At 50.3% G+C, this 24,359-nt stretch overlaps 1 protein-coding gene across 1 annotated transcript in view; it reads left to right on the top strand.

Annotated features, from left to right (window-relative positions):
- The window catches only part of AQP8 (aquaporin 8), a 28,252-nt gene extending 10,390 nt beyond the window's left edge, over window positions 1-17,862 (top strand). The window contains exons 2-6 of the mRNA XM_032591632.1: window positions 10,731-10,984; window positions 12,301-12,427; window positions 14,023-14,237; window positions 16,048-16,182; window positions 17,410-17,862. Coding sequence (XP_032447523.1) covers window positions 10,731-10,984; window positions 12,301-12,427; window positions 14,023-14,237; window positions 16,048-16,182; window positions 17,410-17,458 — 780 coding nt within the window. The 3' untranslated portion in view covers window positions 17,459-17,862. The remainder of the gene's footprint in view (window positions 1-10,730; window positions 10,985-12,300; window positions 12,428-14,022; window positions 14,238-16,047; window positions 16,183-17,409) is intronic.
- The last annotated feature ends 6,497 nt before the right edge of the window (window positions 17,863-24,359 follow it).

Genomic DNA, 24,359 nt, shown 5'->3' on the forward strand with positions numbered 1-24,359 from the left:
CTGGCTGGGGTCCCACTTGGTCCCGCCACCTTTCCCTTCCCTTGGAGGATACTTACCCCGAGGTGTCTACATTCCCAGAGAGGATGATCGGGAATACGGATGTCTGCTCTTACTGTCCGACTTCCTGGCGTCATGACAAAGAGGCTGTCGGATGGCCCAAAGTCAGGTCATCAGGGTGGCAGCCATCCATTCCAGGGCACTTCATCGGAAGGTGGCTTTTGCCCTCACACTTTGCCTTATGTAACAGTTCTTTATGTGCCTGGCACATGTCCCTGATTCACGAGAACTTATCTCTTAATCATCTCTATTCTGGGTAGGCAGGCGTGCCTCTGGGTGACTAAGGCCTTGCCCTGCCCCGCACCCACCAACAATTGTCTGTGGTCCTGACACACCAAGGACAGGTTTGCTTGCTCAGATTTCAGAATTCTGAAATCTGAAAAAACAAAGGAAAGCTGGGGAAGAAAAGAGAGTGTTGTAAGTAGGAGTCTTCTTTTTTTTTTTTTTTTTTTTTTTGCAAGGGAAAGAAACCCAGCTCCAACTGGCTGAAGAAGGACAAAGACCTGACCGGGGAAAATCCAGCCTGGCTGGCTCGGGGCCCGGTGGGCGGACAAAATATCGAGCTCATCCACCTTGTGCTCCGTTTGCTTTCTTCTCCTCAGTGAGTTTTCCGTTCTCTTTGGGCTCATCCATCATGGTGGCAGTGATGGCCGCTGGTGACTCCTGGTCCCTCCGCCCCTCCGAACCGCCACCCCCTTCCCAGGAACTCCGGAGGAATAGCACATCTCGTTCCCAAAAAATCTCCAGAAAAAATGCCTGGAATTGCAAGTCAGGGCCTGACTTGGACCATAAGCTCATCCCCAAGTCAGTCAGGATGGCCTGAGTGTTTGACTGGCTCGACCCAGGTGGATGTCCTGCCCTTGAAGGGGTGGGGAGGACAGGTTGGGGAGCTGAGTGGTGGCAGAAGGCTGTCAGCTCTTCCCAAATTGTGTGAACCGAGAGAGCCAATGGAAGACCTGTGGTTTCCCCTGGGAAAATCAAGAGGCTATCACCCAAAGAAAGAGGGATTAGGTCTTAAGTAGACACTAATGCCAGGTATCCATTACGGGGACAGAGCAAGAGAGAGAGCAGATGAGAGAGAGACACATACAGAGAGACAGAGATATTAGGGAAGCCGACCACTGACACAGAGGAAAAAGACATTTGCAATTTTAAGAAAAGAAGTTCCTTTTTTTTTTTTTTTTTGCTAGCAATCAAGAAAGAATTATTATACCCATGTTCCTAGTAGCATTATTCACAATAACCATAAGGTGGAAACGACCCCAATATCCATCGATGGATGAATGGATAAACAAAATGTGGCATATCCGTGCAATGGACTATTATACGGTCTTTAAAAGGAAGGAAGTTCTGACACCTGCTCCCACCTGGGTGGCAGCTTCGTCGCAGGATTTTTTTTACCCAATACCCGGGATTCGTTGTCTTGCCACTTTGAAGCATGAAGAGGTGGACAAAAGTTTATTAGAGCATCCGATCAGAAAGGAAGATTAGCAGGAAAGCTCTCTTTACAGAGAGGGGGCATCTGAAAGTGAATGCCCATGGACTACAGGCGAGGGTCCTTGTTTTATAAGGTCCTGGTCAGCCCTCCCTTCCCTTCCCCCTCGTTCTTTCTCAGGTCCTACGCTTACTGGCTGGATAGCTCTACGTGCTGGGCTGTGCGGTCCTGACCGGCTCGACTCCATTGTGTGAGAGCTCAGACTGGTCTGTGGCCATATCATTCCTTGTGGGTCATACGTTTTATGGTCCACTACTTATCTTTTGTCATGTCTTTTGTCAGATTCCTGAGGGAACCTGAGGGGCGTAGGTGGCATTGGTTACATTCTTAAGAGGGACCTGACGCTGGAGGGGGTTTGCTGTGATTAGCCGCTCCCAGCATTGTTCCAAAATCTGTTTTTTCCCATCCAGGGACCTCAGGCCCTAACCTTTCCCTCTCTTTTTACCTAATTTACCTATCTTTTCCTATCATACCTTGAGGACATTATGCAAAGTGAAATTAGCCAGACATAAAAGGGCAGATACTGTATGATTCCACTTATATGAGGTCGTCAGATTCAGAGACAGAAGAAGGTGTTTGTGAGGGACTGGGTGGGGGGCAGGGGGATGGCGAGTCATTGATGGGTAAAGAATTTTGGTCTGAGAAGATGAAAACATTCTGTAGGTGGATGTCATGATGGCTGCATGTAATATGAGCACACTTCATACCCCCCGAACCGCACGCTTACAAATGGTTCAAATATTAAATTGTCAGTGCGGGAGACAAGCCTCAGATGAGGAGAAAATATTGCCAAACATATCACTGAAAAAAGGACTTGTATCCGGAGTATATATGCTAGTCCCAAAACTCAATAGTGAGAAAACAACCAAACAGCTAACATATGGGCTTGAAAGATTCGAACAGACATCTTAGCAAAGAAGATAGGCACGCGGAAAAAAAAAAAAAAAAGTTCAACAAAATGAGTCATAATTAGTGCAAATTAGAACGTCTGAACTCCAAAAGACAGGTCATACCCGCTGTTGGTGACAATCTGGAGAGCCCGGAAGTCTCATACACTGCAGGCAGGACCTGGAAAACAGCTTGGTGGTTTTTTAAAAGTTAAATTCACACCCACCGTCCTTCTCTTAGGTAGTCACTCAAGGGAAATGACAACACATGTCACTGAAAGACTTGTACAAAAACGTTTACAGCAGCTTTTTGGGCAGCATCCCCAAATTGGAACAAGGCCCATCCAAGGGCGAGTGGGGGAGGAGGCTGGGGCATGATCACACCGTGGAGACATCCACAGCAACCAGAGGCAGGGGACCTCGTGCGTGCTAGAACCTGGATGATGCTAAAATACATACGTCCAGGGAAGGAAGCCAGATGCTTGGTTTCACTTATGGAAAATTCTGGAAAACTCAAACCTATTCATAGTGTGAGAAAACAGATTAGTGGGGCGCCTGGGTAGCTCAGTCGGCTAGGCGTCCGACTCTTGATTTTGGCTCAGGTCATGATCTCACGGTTAGTGGGTTCGAGCCCTGGGTCAGGCTCTGTGCGGAGCCCGCTTGGGATTCTGTCTCTTCCTCTCTCTCTGCCCCTCTCCCGCTCATTCTTTCTCTTTCTCTTTCTCTCTCTCAAAATAAACATAAAGAAAGAAAGAAAGAAAGAAAGAAAGAAAGAAAGAAAGAAAGAAAAACAGATCAGTGTTTGCAGACAAGAACAGGGTCACAAGGGAACTTTGGGGGATGATACATCTGTGTTTGCCGTCTTGATTGTGATAAAGGTCTCATGGTGTCAAAACATCAACGTTTAAATATGTGTAACGTATTATCTATCAACTAAACCTCAGTAAAGCTGCTCAAGAATTGATAAAAAAAAAATCCAAAAGATACTTCTGGTTTCTATTTTGAGATCGTTTACCGTTGGAAAGCAAACCGATTCTGAGCCCAGTTACCTTTGACCTTAATTGAGTTGCTGGGCCTTTGAACTTTGATTTCCACATTTGCAAAATGGGGACAATACCTGCCTCACGAGACTGCCCTGAAGAAGCAGCAAGGTCAAGTTTGTTAAATGCTCAGTAGGAGGTCTGGGAGCGGACTCGACCCCTAACTTTTGTTGTTATTGACAACAATTTCAATTACTGGAATACTAAAGGGTGTGGAGTAAAGCCTTCCGATTTTTAAAGGCAGTTTCTAAAATGGCATATTCTTATATTATGGGCATAAAACCTGGCAGCCCAGGACACAGAGACTGAATTCAGTGTTCTCTCCCAGGGACCCGAGATTCGCCTGCAAATTCCCTCCTGATTTTATCCAAAAGGTAACTTCCTAAACACAGACCGGTTTTATTTGTAACTTTTTTTTATTGAAATGTAATATACACACAGAAAAGCACACAACTGTAACAGCTCAGTGACCTTTCACAAACAGAACTCACCCTTGCCAGCATCCAGGTCGGGAGACAGAAGGTGGTAACGCCCCGGAAATCTCCACGTGCCCTGTCCTTGGCTTTGCTTTGTTTGGAACTTTTTATATAGGACGTGTGCTTTTTCATGTCTGGCTTCTTCCACTTTGTGACATGCATCTAATTGTTAGCTAGCCCACGTGATTTATATTTTCCATACTTTCTCTCTTGCTACCTTTACAAACATTCTCATATCTTTGTTCAGACTTGAAGGATGAGAGGTTTTGCCAGATTTAGAGAGCAGTGTGGGTAAAAGAAACAGGCCATCCAAAGGCTTGAAGATGTAGAGAACTATGGGAGACATGCATTCTGGGGTAGATATTTCCTACTTAGTTCAAGTGTTTTCATAATTATGATCCTTCAAGTAGTTCCCAGATTTTTCTACAGCAAACAATGATGAAATCAATGTCCCTGTGTATATACTCTTACCTATTGGAGGTTATCTTTTGTAGGATTGATTTTCAAATATGAGGCTTGCTGGGTCTGTGAGTTTAAATATTTAATAACTATTGCAAGATTGTGTTACAGAATATTGTAGCAATTTACATTTCCACTAGCAATACAGGAGTTGACCTATTTCCCCATCCCAATCAGTATTGCTGTTTTTAAAAAGGGGGTGCCTGGGTGGCTCAGTCGGTTAAGCATCCGACTTCAGCCGAGGTCATGATCTCGTGGTTGTGAATTCGAGCCCCACGTCTGGCTCTGTGCTGACAGCTCAGAGTCTGGAGCCTGCTTCAGTTTCGATGTCTCCCTCTTTCTCTGCCCTTCCCCTGCTTGCACTCTGTCTCTGTCTCTGTCTCTCTTTCTCTTTCTCAAAAGAATAAACACTTAAAAAAAAAAACAATGTCTGTTCTGGGGATGGCCCGGTGGCTCAGTCAGTTAAGCATGTGACTCTTGATCTCAGCTCAGGTCTTGATTGCTGGGTCGTGAGTTCAAGCCCCATGCTAGGCTCTGCCCTAGGCACAGAGCCTACTTAAAAAAAAAAAAAAAATTCTGTCCTGTAGCTTTAATTTGAATTTTCTTTTTCTGGCTTTTAGAGAGACTGAGTGTCTTTTCATGTTTGTTGTCCATTTGGTTTTACTCTTCTGAGAGTTATTTAATTTGGATAGTAGACACAAGGATAAAAGCCAAAGCAAAAAAAAAAAAAAAAAAAGAGGAGAACATTCTAATCACGCATACGGAATAAGCTTGTGGTGTCCAGCCCACAGTAGGTCCTTAGTAAACGGTAGTCATTCTACCGTTTTAATTGTTCACCATTTACAGATGGTGACAGTGAACCTTATTGATGAGACTTAGCAGGCTGCTTCTTGAGTCTGATGACCTTCCTCTGGCTGTAAAGGGTTCTGAAATAACCCACATGACTGATGTCTTGTAACCAGTGACTCAAAAGGCATCAGTCAAGGAAAGGACGTGCTTAGGTTTATTTATTTATTTATTTATTTATTTATTTATTTTTAATGTTTATTTTTGAGACAGAGAGAGACAGAGCATGAACGGGGGAGGGGCAGAGAGAGAGGGAGACACAGAATCGGAAGCAGGCTCCAGGCTCCGAGCTATCAGCACAGAGCCTGACGCGGGGCTCGAACTCACGGACCGCGAGATCATGACCTGAGCGGAAGTCGGCCGCCCAACCGACTGAGCCACCCAGGCGCCCCAGGACGTGCTTAGGTTTAAACGAAACCTGCAGTTTCGCAGAGAGAAAAGTGGAAAAAAAAAAAAAAAAAAAAAAAAAAAGCTAGACTCTTTTCCAACCACTAAGTTGCCCTAAGCCCCTGGTCACTGTACACTGAAAACAACGGCAGGGCTATTTAGATAGAAATAAAGCCACTGTTTCAGAAGAGACAAAGAGTTCTGCTTTTAGTTTCTGTGATTGTCCATCTCAGGATCAGCCTGAATTATCAAGCATCTGCATTGCAAATACTGGCTGGTTTCAAGAAGAACTCATTCAATTGAAAGCCTGGTGTCGCCAGGCAATTGGGAGAGTGTGTACCAGCCGGAAACGTTCTCTGCTGCAAGCGATAGAAATCTCAACTCCCACTTCCTGAAACAGGACGTATATTGTTCATTTCACAGGCTCCCAAACTGTCTTGGTTCACAGCGTTCCTGGGCCAAAAGGAATGCCTACCGCTTCTTCTCATTAAACAAATAGGTCCAAAAGCACGTAGCATTTATGTCCTAACAACTTAGCCATTTGAAAAGAAAATACACATATATTGAAAAGTATTTTATTTATATTTTTATTTCATTTTCAGATGACTACACATAACTCAGTTGAATTGAGTCCTTAAATAACTTCCATTATTACATTCTACAGGTAATTACCACGAGATGTGTGTGTCCTTTGGGGGACTGCACAACTTCCCAGACCTCGGAGTCAGGTTGGAGACCCTCTTACCTACATTTCCTCTTCCACATTGATTTTTATGCAGTACTTGCTTTTTATTGTGGCAACTCCCATAAAGCCAGCTTTGCAAAGATATGATGTTATTGGAGAGAATGTAGGGCCATTTGATATTACAGCCTTGAACAACCTTGAGCTAGTAATTCACATGGTGTTTGACAGATATCGAGAATCACTATATTTCCCTTGAAGTTTTATAATCCCCCAAAGCCCCTGTGAGTTCAGCGTGGCTCTCTGGGGTGCCCTGGTACACAATCCGAGAAGCTCAGGTTAATTTAACAAGGAAGTCAGAAGCAGTTGATCTTGGGGTTAGTCTGGTGGCTTGGTGATATCATCAAAGATCCACCCTTCTGGCAAGTTGGACCTCTTGGTCTCAAGACAGCTGCCATGGCACCAACATCACATTCTTGCCCCACAGTGCAGCTATCAAAGTGAGAAAGGAAGGAAGAGCAGTGTGACAGGATGGCATAGAACTGCTTTTATACTCCATCTGGACCTGGTGGTGGATGGCAGACAGGTGTCTACAGCTGCAGAGACATCTTGAACTAAACAAGGATCTAAAGAGAGATAAAAATCAGAGGCCTCCGTCATGTCAACCAGACCTGGGATTGGAAGACTGAGAAGTTCTCAAGGAGACACTATCTCACTAGCCCACCGGTTATCCTAGTCGTTTGCGGGGGGACCAGTGTGTTGCTTATGGAGACGGCAGTCCACACGAGAAATCTTGAGTTGTGGAAATATGTTGTGCCTGAATGACATTCGGGTTTTCTTTGGAGAGCCACTGTTTTTGGAGCTACCAAGACAGTCCCTGGATCTAGTGAGGGAGGCTGTGTCTGGAGAGGTGACATCTAGTTGACCAGGGGTCACGGGAGAGACACCCGATCTGAGATTTAAACGTGCAGTGCAGGTTGGCCCAGGGGGCAAAACAGGACTTCAAACAGAGGGAACAGCGCTGGCAGGGAGGGGAGTGGGCACATGGCTCATCGGACTGTTTAGGGTTTGTGTGACGAGAGGTGAGTCAGGGTAGGACTCACAGCCTGTGTGGCCGGCTCTGGGAGTTTGGTTTTGCCCTGAAAGCCATAGGAAGGGCTGAAAGGTTTTAACGCAGGGAAGGATGTGATGAGGTTGATAGTCTGGGGAACAACAGCATCTATCATGTGGCAGAAATTTCTGGTGCTCACAAAAAGCCTTTCTTTTTCCTCCTGGGCACGTGGTTAGATTACATTTCCCAGACTCCTTTGTGGTCAGGTGAAGCCATATGACGGACTTCTGGTCAACCAAACATGGAGGAAAGGGATATTTGCCATTTTAGGCCTAGCCCCTAAAAACGTCCCCCACGTCCTCTCTCCCCCATCTGCTGGCTGGTGCAGAAGATCTGGGGACCTAGATCGTGGGTCTCCAAGATGGAAATGGCTTGGATCCCTGAGTCACCATGTCATAAAGGGCCTGCTATTGTGTCAACAGTGAATCGATTTTTATTATGGTAACCCATCTAAATGTTGGGTTCTTTTTTTACATGGGTTAGCCTACTCTGACGAAAGCCACAACAATAGGTGCTCTTGATGTGGCCTGCTCTGAATCTGGCACTGTCTCATTTAATCCGCACGACAGCCTTATGGGGATGGGGGACGCGGTCTTCCCACTTCTCCAAAAGAAAACACTGGGGCTGAGGGAGAAGCGAGCAGGCGATGGTGAAGAAGCCTGATCCCCACCTGCATCCAAGTGCTGAACCGTGCCCTGCTGGGTCCCAGCACAAGAGGAACAGATTAAAGTTGGGTGAGGCAAGGGGACCAGATGAGGAGCTATAGTGACCCCAGCTGGGAGTTCCTGCCTGTGACGCGGAGAAGGTATCAGATGATTGTAAATGTTAACCGAGAGAATGCACGTGAGGTGTCCAGTGCAGGGCCTAGAACCTGGCAGGTGTATCCTGAACGTTTGATTTTTTTTTTTTTTTCAAGACGCTAAGCAAGAACTCGCGGAGGCCTGGGTGAAACCAGGAGAGACGTGTTCTGGAAGCAGCTCTTGGCAGGACTTGGGCAAAGCGTGAAGGAGATGGGGAAGCACAAGGTTGGACAACTGCCTTGTGTTGCCATTTGCAGGGACACGGGAGGAAGGGTGTGAGACATCTTGCACAGCGTGAGCTGGGTACAGAGGAGGGAGAGCACAGGGCTCAAGATAATCAACCCTAAACCTTCCGAGATGTGCAGATATTCAAAAGAGGGGCTGCCTTCCTGAGCCTCCAGCTGAAAAGAGCTCTTAGCAAACCATCAGACCCTGGATGGATTCGCTCTGTCCTGGAGTGGATACTTTTTATCTACACAACCTTGGGCAAGTTCTGCAACTCTTTGTGCCTTGGTTTATCTTTGTGCCCTGAAGATAGGGATAAGAGATCATGGGGTTGTTGTGAATATATGCAGTGTGCTCAGCACAGTGTTAGATATGCAGTAGGAGTAGTAAATGGGAGGCGTTTTCACTACATTCTCTTCTCCCTGACGTTATTTCTCTATGGATCTCTATCTGCACAGAAAAATACTCAGGTAACAGATATGAGCACTGAAAGAATCTTTGCCCATCTTATTCACTGCTACATTTCCAATTAGCTCTTAGAACTAGTTCATGGCAGGTACTTAAATATTTGTTGAATGGATGAATAAAGGAATGCATCTCTCTCCTCTTTTTTTCTTCCTCCGTCCCTCCCTTCCTTTCTTCCCTCCCTCCTTTCTTCCTTCCCTCTTTCCATCCATCCATCCATCCATCCATCTTAAAAAGATACTAGACTGTAGTGGCTTAACCCACAAGTTCTTTTTCCAATTGTGGTGAAATACACATAACATAAAATCTACCATTTTTAACCACTTTTAAGTGTATAGTTCAGTGGCATTAATTACATTAACACTGTTGTGTAACCATCCATCTCTACGACGTTTTCATCTTCCCAAACTGAAACTCTGTACCCATTAAACAGCAACTCCCCATTCCCCTCTGCCCCCCCCCCCCCAGCCCCTGGCAACCACCGTCTCCTTTCTGTCTCTAGGACTCTGACTACTCCAGAGACCTCCTATAAGTGGAATCATGCAGCATTTGTCCGTTGTGACTCAACCCACACGTTTTGCAATCACAAAACCTATGTGACCCTGGGAAACGTAACTTTCCTGAATCTCCACCTCCCCTTGTGGAAAAGGAGGAGTACCTGCTTCACGGGCTTACTGTTGAAGTGAGATAATGCATATAAATAAGGTTCTTAGCCCGGTGCCCAGCAAGTAGAAGGCTTGTAGAAATTGCTCAATAAATACTTGTTACACGTAAATATCTGTTCTTCATTAGTAGACACTGGTGTTGTGCTGATCGTGTGTCTGCCAGTGTCATAAGCTCTTTGTCGTATGAACTCATTCAAACCACAAACGCCCCAATGTCGCCGGTTCTATCGCTATCGTTCACGCTTCACAGCGGAGAACACTGAGGCGCAGAGGGGACAGCAACACAGGGCTCCAGAGCCAGTTCACGGCAGAAACGGGCTTGGGATCCAGGCAGCCTGTTTCCGAGGCCCGCAGGCTTTCCCGCGACGCACGTTGTTACCGTGGCTGCCGCTGGCTGTCGGTGGGTGGACGGTCATCCGTCTACACGCATTCAGTCCTGGATCAGGTAGTGAGGGTGAGGGGAGTTGTTGAGGCCCCAGATACGAGGAGGAGACGTCTGAGGGAATCCACGGAAACATCACCGAAAATGCGCTGGCCATTATCTCCCACGTGCGGTCCCAGCCCAGAGGGGCCCTCCTCGTGCTCACATGCTGGTCTCCTTTGGACCCTTTTGGTGGCCGCGGGGACCCTTATGGTGGCTCCACGTCCTGCTGGGGAAGGCCTGGGGCGCTCCCCGGGTGGTGCAGGTCAGCCGGTGCCTTCTCCCCTTGTTGGCAGAAAGCTTAGCGATCCTTGACTATCCCCTGCCCTGCCCAGTTGAGATTAAAAAAAAAAGAAACTGTTTCCTCTTCTGGGCCCTAGGGCCACCTCCCACCGCGCTTTACTGCTTTCTTGGCACCCTAGGGGAGGCTCCGCAGCCCTTTAAAAGGAGCAGAGCCTGAAGTAGAATGAGCAGCCCCGGTCTGAGATAAGAGCCCGACAGCAGGTGCACTCTCCCAGCCAGCTCAGGCAAGAGCAGGTGCGCGGGTCACTCGGGCCCTGATGTCTGCAGAGGGGAGCCCGCAGCTGGCCTCTGCCTCTGCCTCCGCACCCTGGCCCTACAAGGGGTGCTGAGAATTGACAAGGCTGTGGCGCTGGGGGCTCCTTCCAGGGCTTTCCTCCCACCCGTGTCCGCTCTCCCTTTTCCCCGCTGCAGGCGGCTGTGTCTGTGCGTGACGCGGAGTTTATCGGTGGCAAGGGGAAGCAGCCAAGCATGGGAGGCAGGTGTCGTGAATCCTGGTATGAGCGGTTCCTGCAGCCCTGTCTGGTCGAACTGCTGGGCTCTGCCCTCTTCATCTTCATCGGGTGCCTGTCGGTCATTGAGAACGGGCCGGACACTGGGCTGCTGCAGCCGGCCTTGGCCCACGGGCTGGCCCTGGGCCTCATCATCGCCACACTGGGGAATATCAGGTGAGACCAGTTCCGAGGGATTGGCCTAGGCTAACCTGGGCGGGCAGAGGCGGGGAGCAAAGCTATCAGCGGGGACCCTGGGCACATACGCAAGTTTCCCAGCATTGTACATAGGAGCGTGGGCTGGGGACTCGGACTGCCTGGGTTCAAATCCTACCTCTGCAGCCTATGGGCTTTGTGGCTTTGGGCAAGTCCCTCTCCAAACCCTAAATTCCCCACCCGTAAGATGGGGAGAAGAGAGTATTTTTTAGTTTTTTTCCTCAAGCCCACACATATACAATGCTAACCCAGTGCCAGGCACTGTTCTAAACACTTCCTTCCTCCCTCTCTTCCTTCTTCCCTTCTTTCCTTCCTTCCTCCCTCCCTTCTTTCTTTCTTTCTCTTTCTTCCTGCCTGCCTTTATAGATAGATAGATAGATAGATTTTTTTACATGTTTATTTATTTTGGAGAGAGAGCCTGAGTGGGGGAAGGGCAGAGACAGAGGACAGAGGCTCCAAAGCAGGCTCTGCACCATCAGCACAGAGCCCAATGCGGGGCTCAAACCCACGATTCGTGAGATCGTGACCTGAGCTGCAGTCGGATGCTTAACCGGCTGAGTCACCCAGGCGCCCCTCTAAGCACGTTCTAGATATGGACTCATTGAATGCTCTCAACAACCCCTTGAGGGTAGTTGCTATCATTACCCTCACTTTCCTGGTGTGGCCGAGAAAGGCCACGGGACTGGTCCACGGTTTCTTGGTTAGTAAGTGGCAGAGCCAGGAGGAAGCGCACGCTGAGAGCCCCACGGGAATCAAACGGCACCAAGTGCTCAGCTCCAGCGTTACTGGTGCCATTAGAATAGGGTTTTCCTCCAGCCTAGGGAAAGGCGGAGTTCAGCCACTCGGGAGCTCTTTTGCAGAGCCCGGGCACTGGTAAAGGGACGCCAGGATACCTCTCTCTGTCTCCTAATTTGGAGTCTGGGGTCTCATTCTGACTGATGGCCACATCTCTTGAGGGCTGGAGCTCTGAGTGAGTCCGGAAGGAGTTAAGGGATGGTTGCCCACCAGGTCCTTCCTCTGGGCACCGTGGGCTCTGGGTGTAGGGCAGGAATGGGGCTGCCCGCTTCTCCCCGGCTGTCCCCCGCATCCCTCACCCCACCAGTGGGCACCTCAGGGAAAACGGGCAGGATCTGGTGCCTGTTTTCTACTTGGGCAAGGTCCTTGGCTCACTCTGGTGCTGCAGGGCCATCCTGGGGGGCCACCTGGGGGGACACATTCGCTCTAGTGTTGGCCTAGACCTTGGTCTCAAGACTTCCTTCTGCTTTTGCGGGTGACAGCGGTGGGCACTTCAACCCTGCGGTGTCCTTGGCGGCCATGCTGATCGGAGGCCTCAACCTGGTGATGCTCCTTCCCTACTGGATCTCCCAGCTGTGCGGGGGGCTGATCGGGGCCGCCTTGGCCAAGGTGGGTGATCCCCACGGGGGCTGGGGTGAGGGGAGTGGGGAGTCGGAGGCGCCCCACTTTTTTCCTCTAGGATTTTCCTTCATTGGGATTGGGTGGGTCCTTTTCTCCTGGGAAGGGGGCCTTTGGCTCTCCTTAAACACACCCTGTTCTGTCAGTGTCTGGACATAGCTCTCCCCTGGACAGACTAGGAAGCAGAATTTGGGACTTGAAGTTTCTCTCCCTGAGACCATTTCTGGCTTTGGAACGGCTTTGGAGAATGTTTCTAGTGTTTTGCCATTAATTCATTCACTCACTCATTTGTTCATTCTACAAACTGAGGGTGTGGGAAGGCTCTGGTAACTCTCCTTGAACTAACTTCTCTGCCTGTTCTCCAGTTTGCCTGCCTTTAAACCGAGTCCCTCGACGTGTGATGGGAGTTCACAATCAGTTTATGTCTGGAATCTTCTCCTGGCAGGACGGCTACCGCCTCCTCCCCGCCACTCAAGTTTTTATAGACCCACACATCACTTCACGGATGGACTCCCTCCTTGCCTCCTTCCCTTCTTTTTCCCCCCTCCTGTTGCTGTTAAGTCTCAGTACAACCAGGGGCCCTGCAGGATGTAGGGCTTGTAGGCATGCGTGTTAAGGGGCCTGGGGTCGGGTTGGGGGAACAGGGGGCGCCCGTTAGCCTGGCTGGGGTTCGGCCTGTAGCTCTAAGCACTGGCCCATGGCAGACTTTGGTCTGGAGTCCCATTTTGCTGTCTTCCCTGCCCTGGTCTCCCCGTGTTCCCCTTTGAGACCCTTATCCCCTGTCTGCAGAGTGGGGGCTGGACCTTCCCGCTCTGATCCCTGATGGAAAGCAGTTCCTAGGCTCTCCCTCCAGCCGGGCCACCCGCAAACCCGCCCAACACAATCTGGGCAGTGCAGGGCGGAGGCTCTGGTCACTGAGCACACCCTCCCTGCAAAGCAATTCACACAGCTTCTCTCGGTAAATCTCCTGGCCACGTCACAAGGAGCCACAGTCGGTTCTTAGAGGACACTCGCTGCCTGAGTTCAAAACTCCGATTACCATCACCTCCACTTTACGGAGGAGGAAACGCAGAAGTCGTCGGTAGCTGGCCCAGGTTCAGCCGAGCCGGGAAGCAGCCGGGTCCAGATTTAGGTCCAGGGTCCAGAAGCTTGCTCTGCTCTCTTCCCTTTCCAGGTGCCCTGATGACTCCTGAGGCTGACTTCCTGTCAAGCCTCGGGGTTCCCTCACCCCTTCAAAGGGGCCTTAAAGGGGGCTGGCAGTGGGGTGCATCTGGTCGGATGTGTTTGCAAGTTGAGTAAGGTTTTTTTGTGTTCTTTTTTTCAAAGAGGATCGTCTAGTTACATGAGCTCAGGGGCCCCGACCCCTGCAGCCACTGCTGGGTTATCCCATTTTACAAATGAGCAAGAGGAGGCTCAGAGAAGTCCGGTGGCTCTCAGTGAAAACTGGAGCTGGGGTATGCGTGACTGTGGATTGGACAGAGCCTGTCACTGCCCCAGCGGTTGGGGGGCACGCGCTTCCCCTCGCTGCCCGCCGTCCCCCTGCCCTGCCCACACGGTGAGGCCAGTGGCTTCTCTTCTCTCCGCAGGCAGTGAGTCCTGAAGACAGGTTCTGGAACGCGTCTGGGGCGGCCTTTGTGACGGTCCAGGAGCCGGGGCAGGTGGGGGGGGCGGTGGTGGTGGAGCTGATCCTGACGACCCTGCTGGCACTGGCTGTTTGCATGGGCGCCATCAACGAGAAGACGCAGGGCCCTCTGGCTCCATTCTCCATTGGCTTTGCCGTCACCGTGGACATCCTGGCCGGGTGAGCGGTCCTGGGCCAGCCTTTGGGGTTGGGGTACCCAAGGAGGCACCCCTCTGCCCCTCTAGTAAGTTATTGCCGTGATGGAACGTGGGCCTCAAATGACCCTTCTAACATCATTCCAGGGAAGTCAGAAAACTGGCTTCTCATGTGAAATTTTCCTTTCTTTTGAAAAAAGTTTTTTTAATGTTTATTTATTTTTGAGAAAGAGAGAGAGAGAGAGAGAGAGAGAGAGATGGAGAGCAAGTGGGGGAGGGAGACACAGAATCTGAAGCAGGCTCCAGGCTCCGAGCTGTCAGCACAGAGCCCGACACGGGGCTCGAACTCACCAACTGTGAGATCATGACCTGAGCTGAAGTCAAGACACTTAACTGACAGAGCCACCCAGGAACCCGGAAATTTACCTTTTTTTGTAGCGTTAAACATTTCTGTGAGCTGTGTTTGTTCAGTCAGTGGGAAGCCAGGTTTTAGCCTCAGCCTCACAAAGAGCTTCCATACTCACTGACTCATCTAGGGTGAGCCCCTCAGGGGTGCAGGAGGGGTTTAAGGAGACAAGCTTGGGTCAGGGATTGTTTCTCCCATTTTATATATGAGGAAACTGAGCCCAGAGAGAACACACGTGACTTATTTAAGGTCACTGGACAGTGGCAAATTAAAGGACAGATCTGGGACAAGAGCCCAAATCTCTTAGTAAAGGGGACAAGCCCCTTACTTTTTTTTTTTTTTTTTTTTTTTTTTAGTGTTTATTTATTGGAGAAAGAGAGGGAGAGAGGAGCAGAGAGAGGGGGGACAGAGGATCTGAAGCAGCCTCTGAGCTGACAGCAGAGAGTGGGATGCGGGGCTCGAACTTATAAACCAGACCTGAACCAAAGTCAGCCGCTCAACTGAGCCACCCACGTGCCCCGAGGGAGCCCCTTCCTAATGCCCACCTCCTTTCTTTCTCTTGGACACAGAACCAAGTCTAGGCGGTCCCGGCTCTGCCGCCCACATCGCTGTCATCCTTTGGGAGGTGGAGTCTGGGGAGCTTGGGGGGGCGGGGGCGTGCGGAAAGCGCGTGTAAAGCCGCGGCGGTGCTTTGCTGCCCCCTAGCGGCTGTTGGTTCCTTTACAAGCCAATGATTTCATCCTTTGGACTTTGGCTGCCAGGCAGGGGACCCCGGGAGACCCTCAGCAACGCGGCAAGGATACCGACCCCAGAACCAGAGAGGTGGCCCTGGAGAACAGCCCCCCCTCCTCCCGTAGGAGACGCCAGGCCCCAAGCTTGTGGCACAAGGGCTAATAAGGGTTAGCTAGATTAAACGCTTGTACGTGAATTATATTTTGAGTCTTGGGCTCCTAAGTGCATTTTCGCAGTGGCTCCTGACAAGAGCCTATGAGACAGGCACTTTCTCCTCAAGCGAAGGGCACACAGCTAGAAAGAGCTGGGCTGGATTTCGGATGCAGGTCAGCTTCACTCCGAAGTTCATGCAGTCGACGGTGACTGCTTGCCTTGGTTTCTTCAACGTCGACGAGGACCTGGACCCGTTTTCTCTTCCTGTCACCACTGAACACTCTCTCTGCTGTCTGTTCTTCTAGAAGGGCGTGTGGGGAGTGACAGAGAAGCCTTCCACTTCCCGGTGCTAATAGCCTCTTCGCCTGTGTCTTCTTTGGGATCCACCCCCCTCCCCCCGCCCCACCAGAGCCCCACAATATGGTGGCTTCAAGAGGGTTTCTGGGTGGTGTGTGACTTAAGCCTAGTTGGGGAAATGAACTTGACCTTGACGCGGGCTGGGGCCTGGCTGGGATCTGGTGACCATGTGGCTGGGTGTTTGCAGGGGTGCTGTGTCCGGAGCCTGCATGAATCCTGCCCGTGCCTTTGGACCTGCTGTGGTGGCCAATCACTGGGACTTCCACTGGATCTACTGGCTGGGCCCGCTCCTGGGGAGCCTCCTCGTAGGAGTGCTTATCAGGTAGGAGCGTGACCCAGGGTCACTGGCCCCTCTTGTGGGCACCTGGTGTCAGTTCCCAGAGCATCCAGGGCTGGAGGGCTGGGATCTCACTTGGGTTTGAAGAAGGGAAGAGGGAGGAGTCTTTTCCAGAGACAAAGATTATGGCTCCAGGACCTTTGGTTCCAAGTGACGGAAATCCATCTCCACGTAGTTTACGTCACAAGGGGGAATTCACTCACTCACATAAATGAGAAGTTCACACGTAGCACCGGCTTCAGGTGGTGCTCAAACAGTGTCTTTAGGACTTGGTCTGCTATCCTCTGGGCAGGCTTCATGCTCCGAGAGGCTCTCCGGGAGAGGCAGAGATGCTCGCCGGAAAAGCTAGGCTTCTATGTCAGCAGCTTAACAACCCCAGAAGAGATAAAACAACAGCTCTAGCAAAAGCCCGGGGTCTCACGTTCACTGGTTTGGACTGGCGCAGCATGGGTGGTGTCCCCCTCTGCATCCACCCCTGTACCCACGGGGCTCAGGCACTCTTCCTGGCTATGTCGGGAGTTGGGGTGAGGTCAGCCTCACCTGCACAGCCACGTGGACCACGAGTAGGGGAGCTCCTCACGGGGCGGGGGAGTCCTATCCACAGAGAGAACCGTGGAAATGGTGCCCCCAAGAGCACGCGTGCCAGGAGATGCCATTGACACGAAATGCAACGTGAGCAGAGCTCCCTGGCCTTGTGCGGTGGGGAACAAGGTTGATGCCACCACAAGGATAGTATCTGCTTGACTGCTTCCCCTTGAGCTCTCCTTTTGTGAGCTTTGAAGGTCTGCAGGGGCCTGGTGTGTTTTTTGTTTGTTCGTTTTCCCTGCTCCAGGCCCTGCAGGGACTAGGGTCTGGACTTGGTACACGTTGAACCTACCTCCCGCAGTCTGGGAGGGCACGGTCGCTGGGCTGGTCTCTAGCGTTTGCCGTCATTGCCCATCTGCAGTCCGGCTTAGCCCACGGGTTGGCGATGAAGGGCATCACTGTTGCTTTCGGAATGGCCGAGAGAGCATCTCCAGGGAAAGGTTACTGGAAAGCAAACAGGAAAGAGTTTCTCCCTTTCCCTGAGGGGATTTGGCTATTGAGGCTGGAAGGGCTCAGGAGAGCATCTTTCTGGAGAATTCTGGGCCTGGAGACACTTGATGAAGGGCTGGGTCTCTCCTCCAGAGGCTCGGGGGCCTCATGGGGCCTTTTTTTTTTTTTTTTTTGTAGGTTCATCATTGGAGATGGGAAAACCCGCCTAATATTTAAGGGACGATGACCCTGGTGGCATTGTTGCGGCCCCACCCAGAATGCAGACAGGTCACCTTCTGCATTTCCTGCCTGGGCAGAGGCCCAGAGGAGCCCCTCACTTGCTTCCCCCCATGTGCGCCTGGCTTCCCAGATAGACAGACTGCCGCTAAGTTCTGAGGATGCTCTACGTTCTCTGAACTTCACTGTGCTCGGCGGAGACCTCAGCCTGGGGGGCGTGTTGCCAGCATGAGGGAGAGGTCTTTCTCGGGAGGGAGGGTCCCAGGAGCTGAATAGGTGGCTGTTTGTGCGCAGGAGTTCACTGCCCCCGGCCCCCTCTCCTTCTCCTTCTTCGCTGTTACAGAAGGGCCTTCAGGGGGTTTCCCTGCTTCCTGAGCTGCCACTTTAGCTTTGCAATAAATAGTCCACTATTTCCTTTTGGGTGCATTTGCCTTTCATTTCGGACATGGGCGCTGCTGGGGAGGAAGCAAAAGTCTGGGCTGGGCCTTAGCTGTCCGGAGCCTGGCTTAGGGTCCGCATCAGGGTAGGTACTGAGGACGTGGGCAGTCCTAGAGCCCGTCTTCCACCAGGCCAGACCCATCCTGGAGCCCTGCCAGGAGCTCAGAGTCAATCCCTGATCAGAGGCCGTAGGGTCCAGGGTCTGGTTTAGTGGCCAGTATCACCTAGGACACGGATCAGCCCACTTGAGGTGCTTGGCTGGGGATGGGCGTGGGTATGGGGGTCGGCCAGAGCTGTAAGGATCTCCCAAGGAGATCAATAACATGGCATAACATAGGTCTGGAGAGAGAGTGGTTTTTTGATGGAAGATATGACTATCACGAATAAGGAAGGATTGAAAAAAGATACGGAGACACATTCGTAACCTCATACCTTCCAAAAAGAGCGCATCATCTCTACAATCTATGGGTCACCGATGGAAGTTGGTCATTGTAACACCATGAAGAAGGGCCAGGGAAAAGTAATCCTCAACAACGAATGAAGACTCACCCACTTCTACAAGATGAGCAAAATGCTCACCCGAGTAAAAATGAACAAAATGCTTAGAGAAAATCACCGATATGCTTTGAGGCTGCCTGGTGAGAAAATGGGCACACCACATACCCAAACATCCAGAGCAGTTTTGGGAGACAAGGAGAATAGCAAATAACAACAACAACGACAACAACAACCCAAAAAAAAAAAAAAAAAAAAAAAAAAAAGGAAAAAAAACCAGGCAATAATATAAAACCAGTAACAAGCAAATTAGAACATTTACAAAGAGTGACAAGTGTGAAAAGTTACTGTTTCATTTGTTTATGTGATGAAGTAAACCTTTGCAGGATGCTTGGGTGGCTCAGTTGGTTAAGTATCTGACTCTTGGTTTCAGCTCAGGTCATGATCTCACACTTCGTGAGATCAAGTCCTGTGTGGGGCTCGGTGCTGACAGCTCGGAGCCTGCTTGAGGTTCTCTCCTTCTCTCTCTGCCCCTCCCCTGCTTGTGCTCTCTCTCTCTCAAAATAAATAAACAAACATTCAAAAAAATTTAAAGAAAGAAAGAAAGAAACCTTTGGTAAATCTAGTAAATAACAAAATAGTTATATATACATACACATACATGCGTACATACAAACATATACGTGTACATACACACATACGTATACACATGCGTGCATATGCATGAACACGTGTGTAACTAACACTGATCATTTAGTCCATGCTTGGCACTGTGCATAATGCTTTCTATGCCTTATCTCATTTGCTCCCCACAGCCCTATGAGGTACAGCACAGTGGGTTGAATAGCGTCCCCCCACACTCATGTCCGCCTGGAACCTCAGAGGGTGACCATATGTGGAAGTAAGGTCTTTGCAGTGTAATTAAGGTAGGGATCAATCAAGGTGAGATCAGGTTGGGTTAGGGGGGGCCCTAAGTCCGATGGGAGTGTCCTTAGAAGAGACAGAAAAGGACACACAGAGACACAGAGAAGAAGGCACGCGGAAGAAGGATGGGGGCAGAGACTGGAGTTACTGCATCACACGCCAGTACCAGGAGTCCCGGGAGCTGCAAGAGGCAACGAAGGTTTCTCCCTCACAGCCTTGGGGAGCCTGGTGTTGCTGACACCCTGATTTCAGACTTGTGGCCTCAGAACTGTGGGAGAATAAGTTTCTGTTGTCTTAAGCCACGCAGTTTGGGGTAATTTGTACAGCAGCCCCAGGAAAGTAACACAGGCAGGTACCCTCACCCCTTCTCATCTTCCATGGGGACAGATGCGGCTTCCAAGCGATGGTGTCACCCAGAGTCCCACAGTCCGTCGGTCGAGCCAAAATCTGAGATCAGGAATGTTTGTAGGGTTCGTGATCTTTGCCATCACACTTGGACGTTTCTGAATGAGGGACAATATGTCTCCTGCCTTATCTCCTATTTGCCGGTTAGTCCCCATTAGGAGGGGGGCAGGAAGACACGCGCTGTACCTTCTCACTGCTTACTTACAACTGGACTTCGAGTCCTGGTCTCTCATGACAATTTCTGGACCATAAGCTCTCAAGAGGAAGGTTGTTGCTAATTCATCTTTGCATCGCCACATTATTTGGTGGCAAGTACGGCACAGGCTATGGCACAAGAACAGCCACTCAGATCAATGGCACAGAATAGAGAACCCAGAGGTGGACCCACGAACAGATGGCCAACTCATCTTTGACAAAGCAGGAAAGAATAGCCAATGGAATAAAGACAGTCTCTTCAGCAAGTGGGGCTGGGAAAACTGGACAGCGACATGCAGAAGAATGAACCTGGACCACTTTCTTTCACCAGACACAAAAATAAACTCAACATGGATGAAAGACCTCAATGTAAGACAGGAAGCCATCAAAATCCTCGAGGAGAAAGCAGGCAAAAACCTCTCTGATCTTGGCCACAGCAACTTCTTACTCAACACGTCTCTGGAGGCAAGGGAAACTAGAGCAAAAATGAACTATTGGGACCTCATCAAGATACAAAGCTTCTGCACAGCTGGGGCACCTGGGTGGCTCAGTCACACGTCCAACTGCGGCTCAGGTCATGATCTCACGGTTTGTGAGTTCGGGCCTCGTGTCGGGCTCTGGTGACAGCTCAGAGCCTGGAGCCTGCTTTGGATTCTGTGTCTCCCTCTCTCTCTGCCTCTCCCCCACTTGTGCTCTCTCTCTCAAAAATAAATACATTTAAAAAAATTTAAACATAACTAGTGTAGTATAATAAAAAATTACGGAGAGCCTGTGTGGCTCTGTTGGTTGAGCGGGACTCTTGGTTTCAGCTCAAGGCAGGAGCTTTGTGAGTTGGAGCCCCACACAGGGCTCTGTGCTGGCAGCACGGAGCCTGCTTGGGGTTCTCTCTCTCTCCCTCTCTGCCCCTCTCCCCCTCTCACGTGCTGTCTCTCTCAAAATAAATAAACTTAAAAAAATTATATTACGGTCAAAAGACCCTAAATTTAGGACCTAGTTTTCCCACTTTCTAGACCTGTGACCAAGGAAAATTTCTTAAATTTTGTCAATTTTTTTCTTTTTTTATTCTTAAACGAGGACAGTAATATTAAGTTCTGCAAGTCCTTTCCAAGTTCTAATGTTCTGGGAATCTACTGCAATAAATCACCTCTCCAAAGGCAAAAATAAATAAGTAAACAAATAAATAAAAATAAAAAATAAATACAAGAATGGCACAGGCAGGCTGATCCCAATGACTCTCAAAAGTCATTCAGACCCTCCAGAGTAGAATCCAAATTTGACCCAGATCATCCCCACCCCACCTCTCATCTTCTCAGAACAAGGAGGAACTGGAAACGGGGGATGTCAGAGCTGGAAACTCCATGACGGTAAAATGCAGTGGCTACGAGTTTGGATTCTGAGCAAGATCCGAGCTTAAATCTTAAGACTGTTCACGTCTTTGCTGCGTAGGCTTGAGAAAGGCAACTTCACGTCTCTCCGCTGCTTTTTCTGTACAGCGGAGGCAGGGCCACAGAATGCATGGGAGTATAACTTGCCGTTTGTAGAGTGTTCGCACGATGCCCAGTACAGGCGAAACGGAAGACGTGTCAGCTCGTGGTACGTGGTGTGATGTAATCAAAGGCTCTGACTTTGCAGGTACCAGAGTCATGGTGAGGGGTGGTGGTCTAGAAAGGAGCGTCTAAATGACCTTCGCACATGTCTATTTTTTCACCTACCTTCTTTGGGCCTCTCAAAGGGGAAGAAGTTGGGAACCACTCACGGCTGTCTGACCCCAAAACCCGGCGCAGCTGAATAATTTGATTAAATCACAGAGCGATCTAATGGCAGAGCTCAATAGAATCCAGGATTTGGGACACACAGTCTAGTTTTCTTTCTTTAAAAAAAAATTTTTTTTAAATGTTTTATTTTTGAGACAGAGAGAGACAGAGCATGAACAGGGGAGGGGCAGAGAGAGAGGGAGACACAGAATCGGAAGCAGGCTCCAGGCTCTGAGCCGTCAGCACAGAGCCTGACGCAGGGCTTGAACCCACGAACTGTGAGATCATGACCTGAGCCGAAATCGGATGCTTAACCAAGTGATCCACCCAGGTGTCCTTTTTTTTTTTTTTTTTTTTTAACTTATATATTTAAATCCAAGTTAGGTAACATACAGTGTAATAACGGTTTCAGGAGCAGAACCCGGTGATTCATCACTTACATGTAACACCCAGCGCTCATCCCAGCAAGTGCCCTCCTTTATGTCCATCCCGCCTCCCCTCCAGCAGCCCTCAGTTTGTTCTATTTAAGAGTCTCTTCTGCAACTCTCCGTCATCAGCCTGTCCAAGAACCCTGGGAGTTGCGGCAGCCCCGAAGAGCAGAATGCCGGTCTCCTACCCTCCTGCCAGGCGTCTGTCTCCGTGCCTGCGGTGCTGCCCGTGTCTCTCTGCCACGTGGTGCTGCTGTTGGGGCTGGTCCTCGGACGTTGTGCGTGCCCAGTCGCGCTTGTCCAGGCCAGGGTAGCTTCTTGGAAGAGGGATCCCTTACTGCCACTTCCACACCTTCCATGTCAAACACGCTAGCATGACCCGCGGGCCCTGTGCTCAGGTATCCAAGCACCTTACGCCTTAAGGCTGCGGGCTTTCGGATCTTGTCCCCCTTCCTCCATTCTCAAGTGCCACCATGTCCAGGTGGGTTTCGGTATCCACCTCTCGTGCAACCCAAAGCCACGGTTTCCCTTCGTGTCCTCGTACTCATCATGAAGTTTGGGCGGTGTGTGTGTGTGTGACTAGCTGTAGACCTTTTTTTTTTTTTAATTGAAGTATAGTTGACACGTGTTATATTAGTTTCAAGTATACGACAGTGATTGGGCAACTCCGTCCTTATGCTGTGCTCACAAGCGTATTCACACTGCCACCTGTCACCATACAACGCTATTACATTGACAACGTTCCCTGGCCCTTCATCCCGTGGTGACGTACTCATTCCATCGCTGGAAGCCCGTTCCTCCCACTCCCCGGCCCCCAGCTATGTTCCTTTTAGTCCTTAAACACAAAAACGTTCATTCACCTCCCTTCAAGTCTAGTTGATTTAACCGTGTCTAGAAATTGCAGATTTGTAGCCCTTACAGAATTGTTTTTCCCCTTAGAGCTCTAAAGTCTCTCGTGTCATTCCCAGACCTGGGTCTGTTCACAGACCTCGATGTCTGTGAGGGAACGGAGGCCAGAGGATGACGCATTCGTCTTCACTTCCTCCCAAAGGGTTGTGCCCATTTACTCAAGGAAAACACGGAAAATTTCCAGGGATGCTTAGACACTGACCCGGCAGTTGTAATTCGCGAGGACACCGGGCACCGGCGGTCCAGCACAGGGCAGAGGCTTATAGAGCCCGGGGAGAGGCACACGCGGCCCACCTCACATTCAGGTGGATGGCTCCCAAACCCCAGGACTCTTCTCGCAGTGCCTGCGACTTTAGTTAGAAACACGTCCTCGCCCAGTGGCAAAGTGTCTACACTGACTCTATGACCGTGGAGTTGAAATTGTTGCCACAAGAAGGGCAGACGGAGGCCGCTGGAACTCTTCCAGGGAAAACGGTAAATCTAAAGCCTCCCTGTGTCTTTGGGGAGATCGTCCATACTTGTTCAGGCCGCCAGGAGAGGCCGTGCGTGGGGGCCTCCAGGGCGAACTCCACCCTGGAACCAGAGCCATTCCTTGGGACTTCTCTGACCGTGACAGAGAACAGCGGTGGCCTCGCAAGCCCCCCGGCCCCTCAGGGCAGGGAGAGCAGGGAGCTGCAGTCACTCTGAAACTCTCTTGACACAGCCACTGGGACCTGCTTTTATTACCTCTGTAAGTTCTCTTTTCCCTTAATAGAACGCCTCCTTCAAATGATGGCAAAAACCAACGGGAGTCATTTATTTTAGACATTTATTTCACAGACAAGTTTTCAAGAAGACAGCTAAGCAAACGCGGATACAGAACAACGAAGAGACGCACGCTGACAGGTGGAACGCCCTCGGTGGCCGAGCGAACAGCTGCATGGGCGGCCGGCACTCCTTGCTTTGGGGACTGCCCCCACTCGTCACAGCCCAGTCCGGCCCGGCCGCCAGACCTCCCACACCGCTTCCGTCACCGCAGCCACCTGCCACTGGCTACCGAGGGGGGGAGCCGCGGGGGCTGCCTGCTGGTGGACACGAGTGACCTGACCTTTCTCCGCACTGCGCAGGCTCCTGGCACCCCTCTTCCCAAAGCACGCAGCGGTTCCGTGTGGCCTGCACGTCGCACGCCGTGGTGGGCCAGGCTGGGCACCTGGCCTTATGACCTCTTCCTCATCTACACTGTGCCCCGTCATCGCAGTAAACATTAGAGCCACAGCAGTCTTGCAGATCAAGTTCAACGTATCTCCAGATAAGGAACACGGGCCAGAGAGGCAGAGATGTGTCACACGACACTCAGTGATAGCGACAAGACTAAAACGTGTCC

Source organism: Lynx canadensis, chromosome E3 (assembly GCF_007474595.2).
Source record: "Lynx canadensis isolate LIC74 chromosome E3, mLynCan4.pri.v2, whole genome shotgun sequence".
Taxonomy (NCBI): Eukaryota; Metazoa; Chordata; class Mammalia; order Carnivora; family Felidae; genus Lynx; species Lynx canadensis.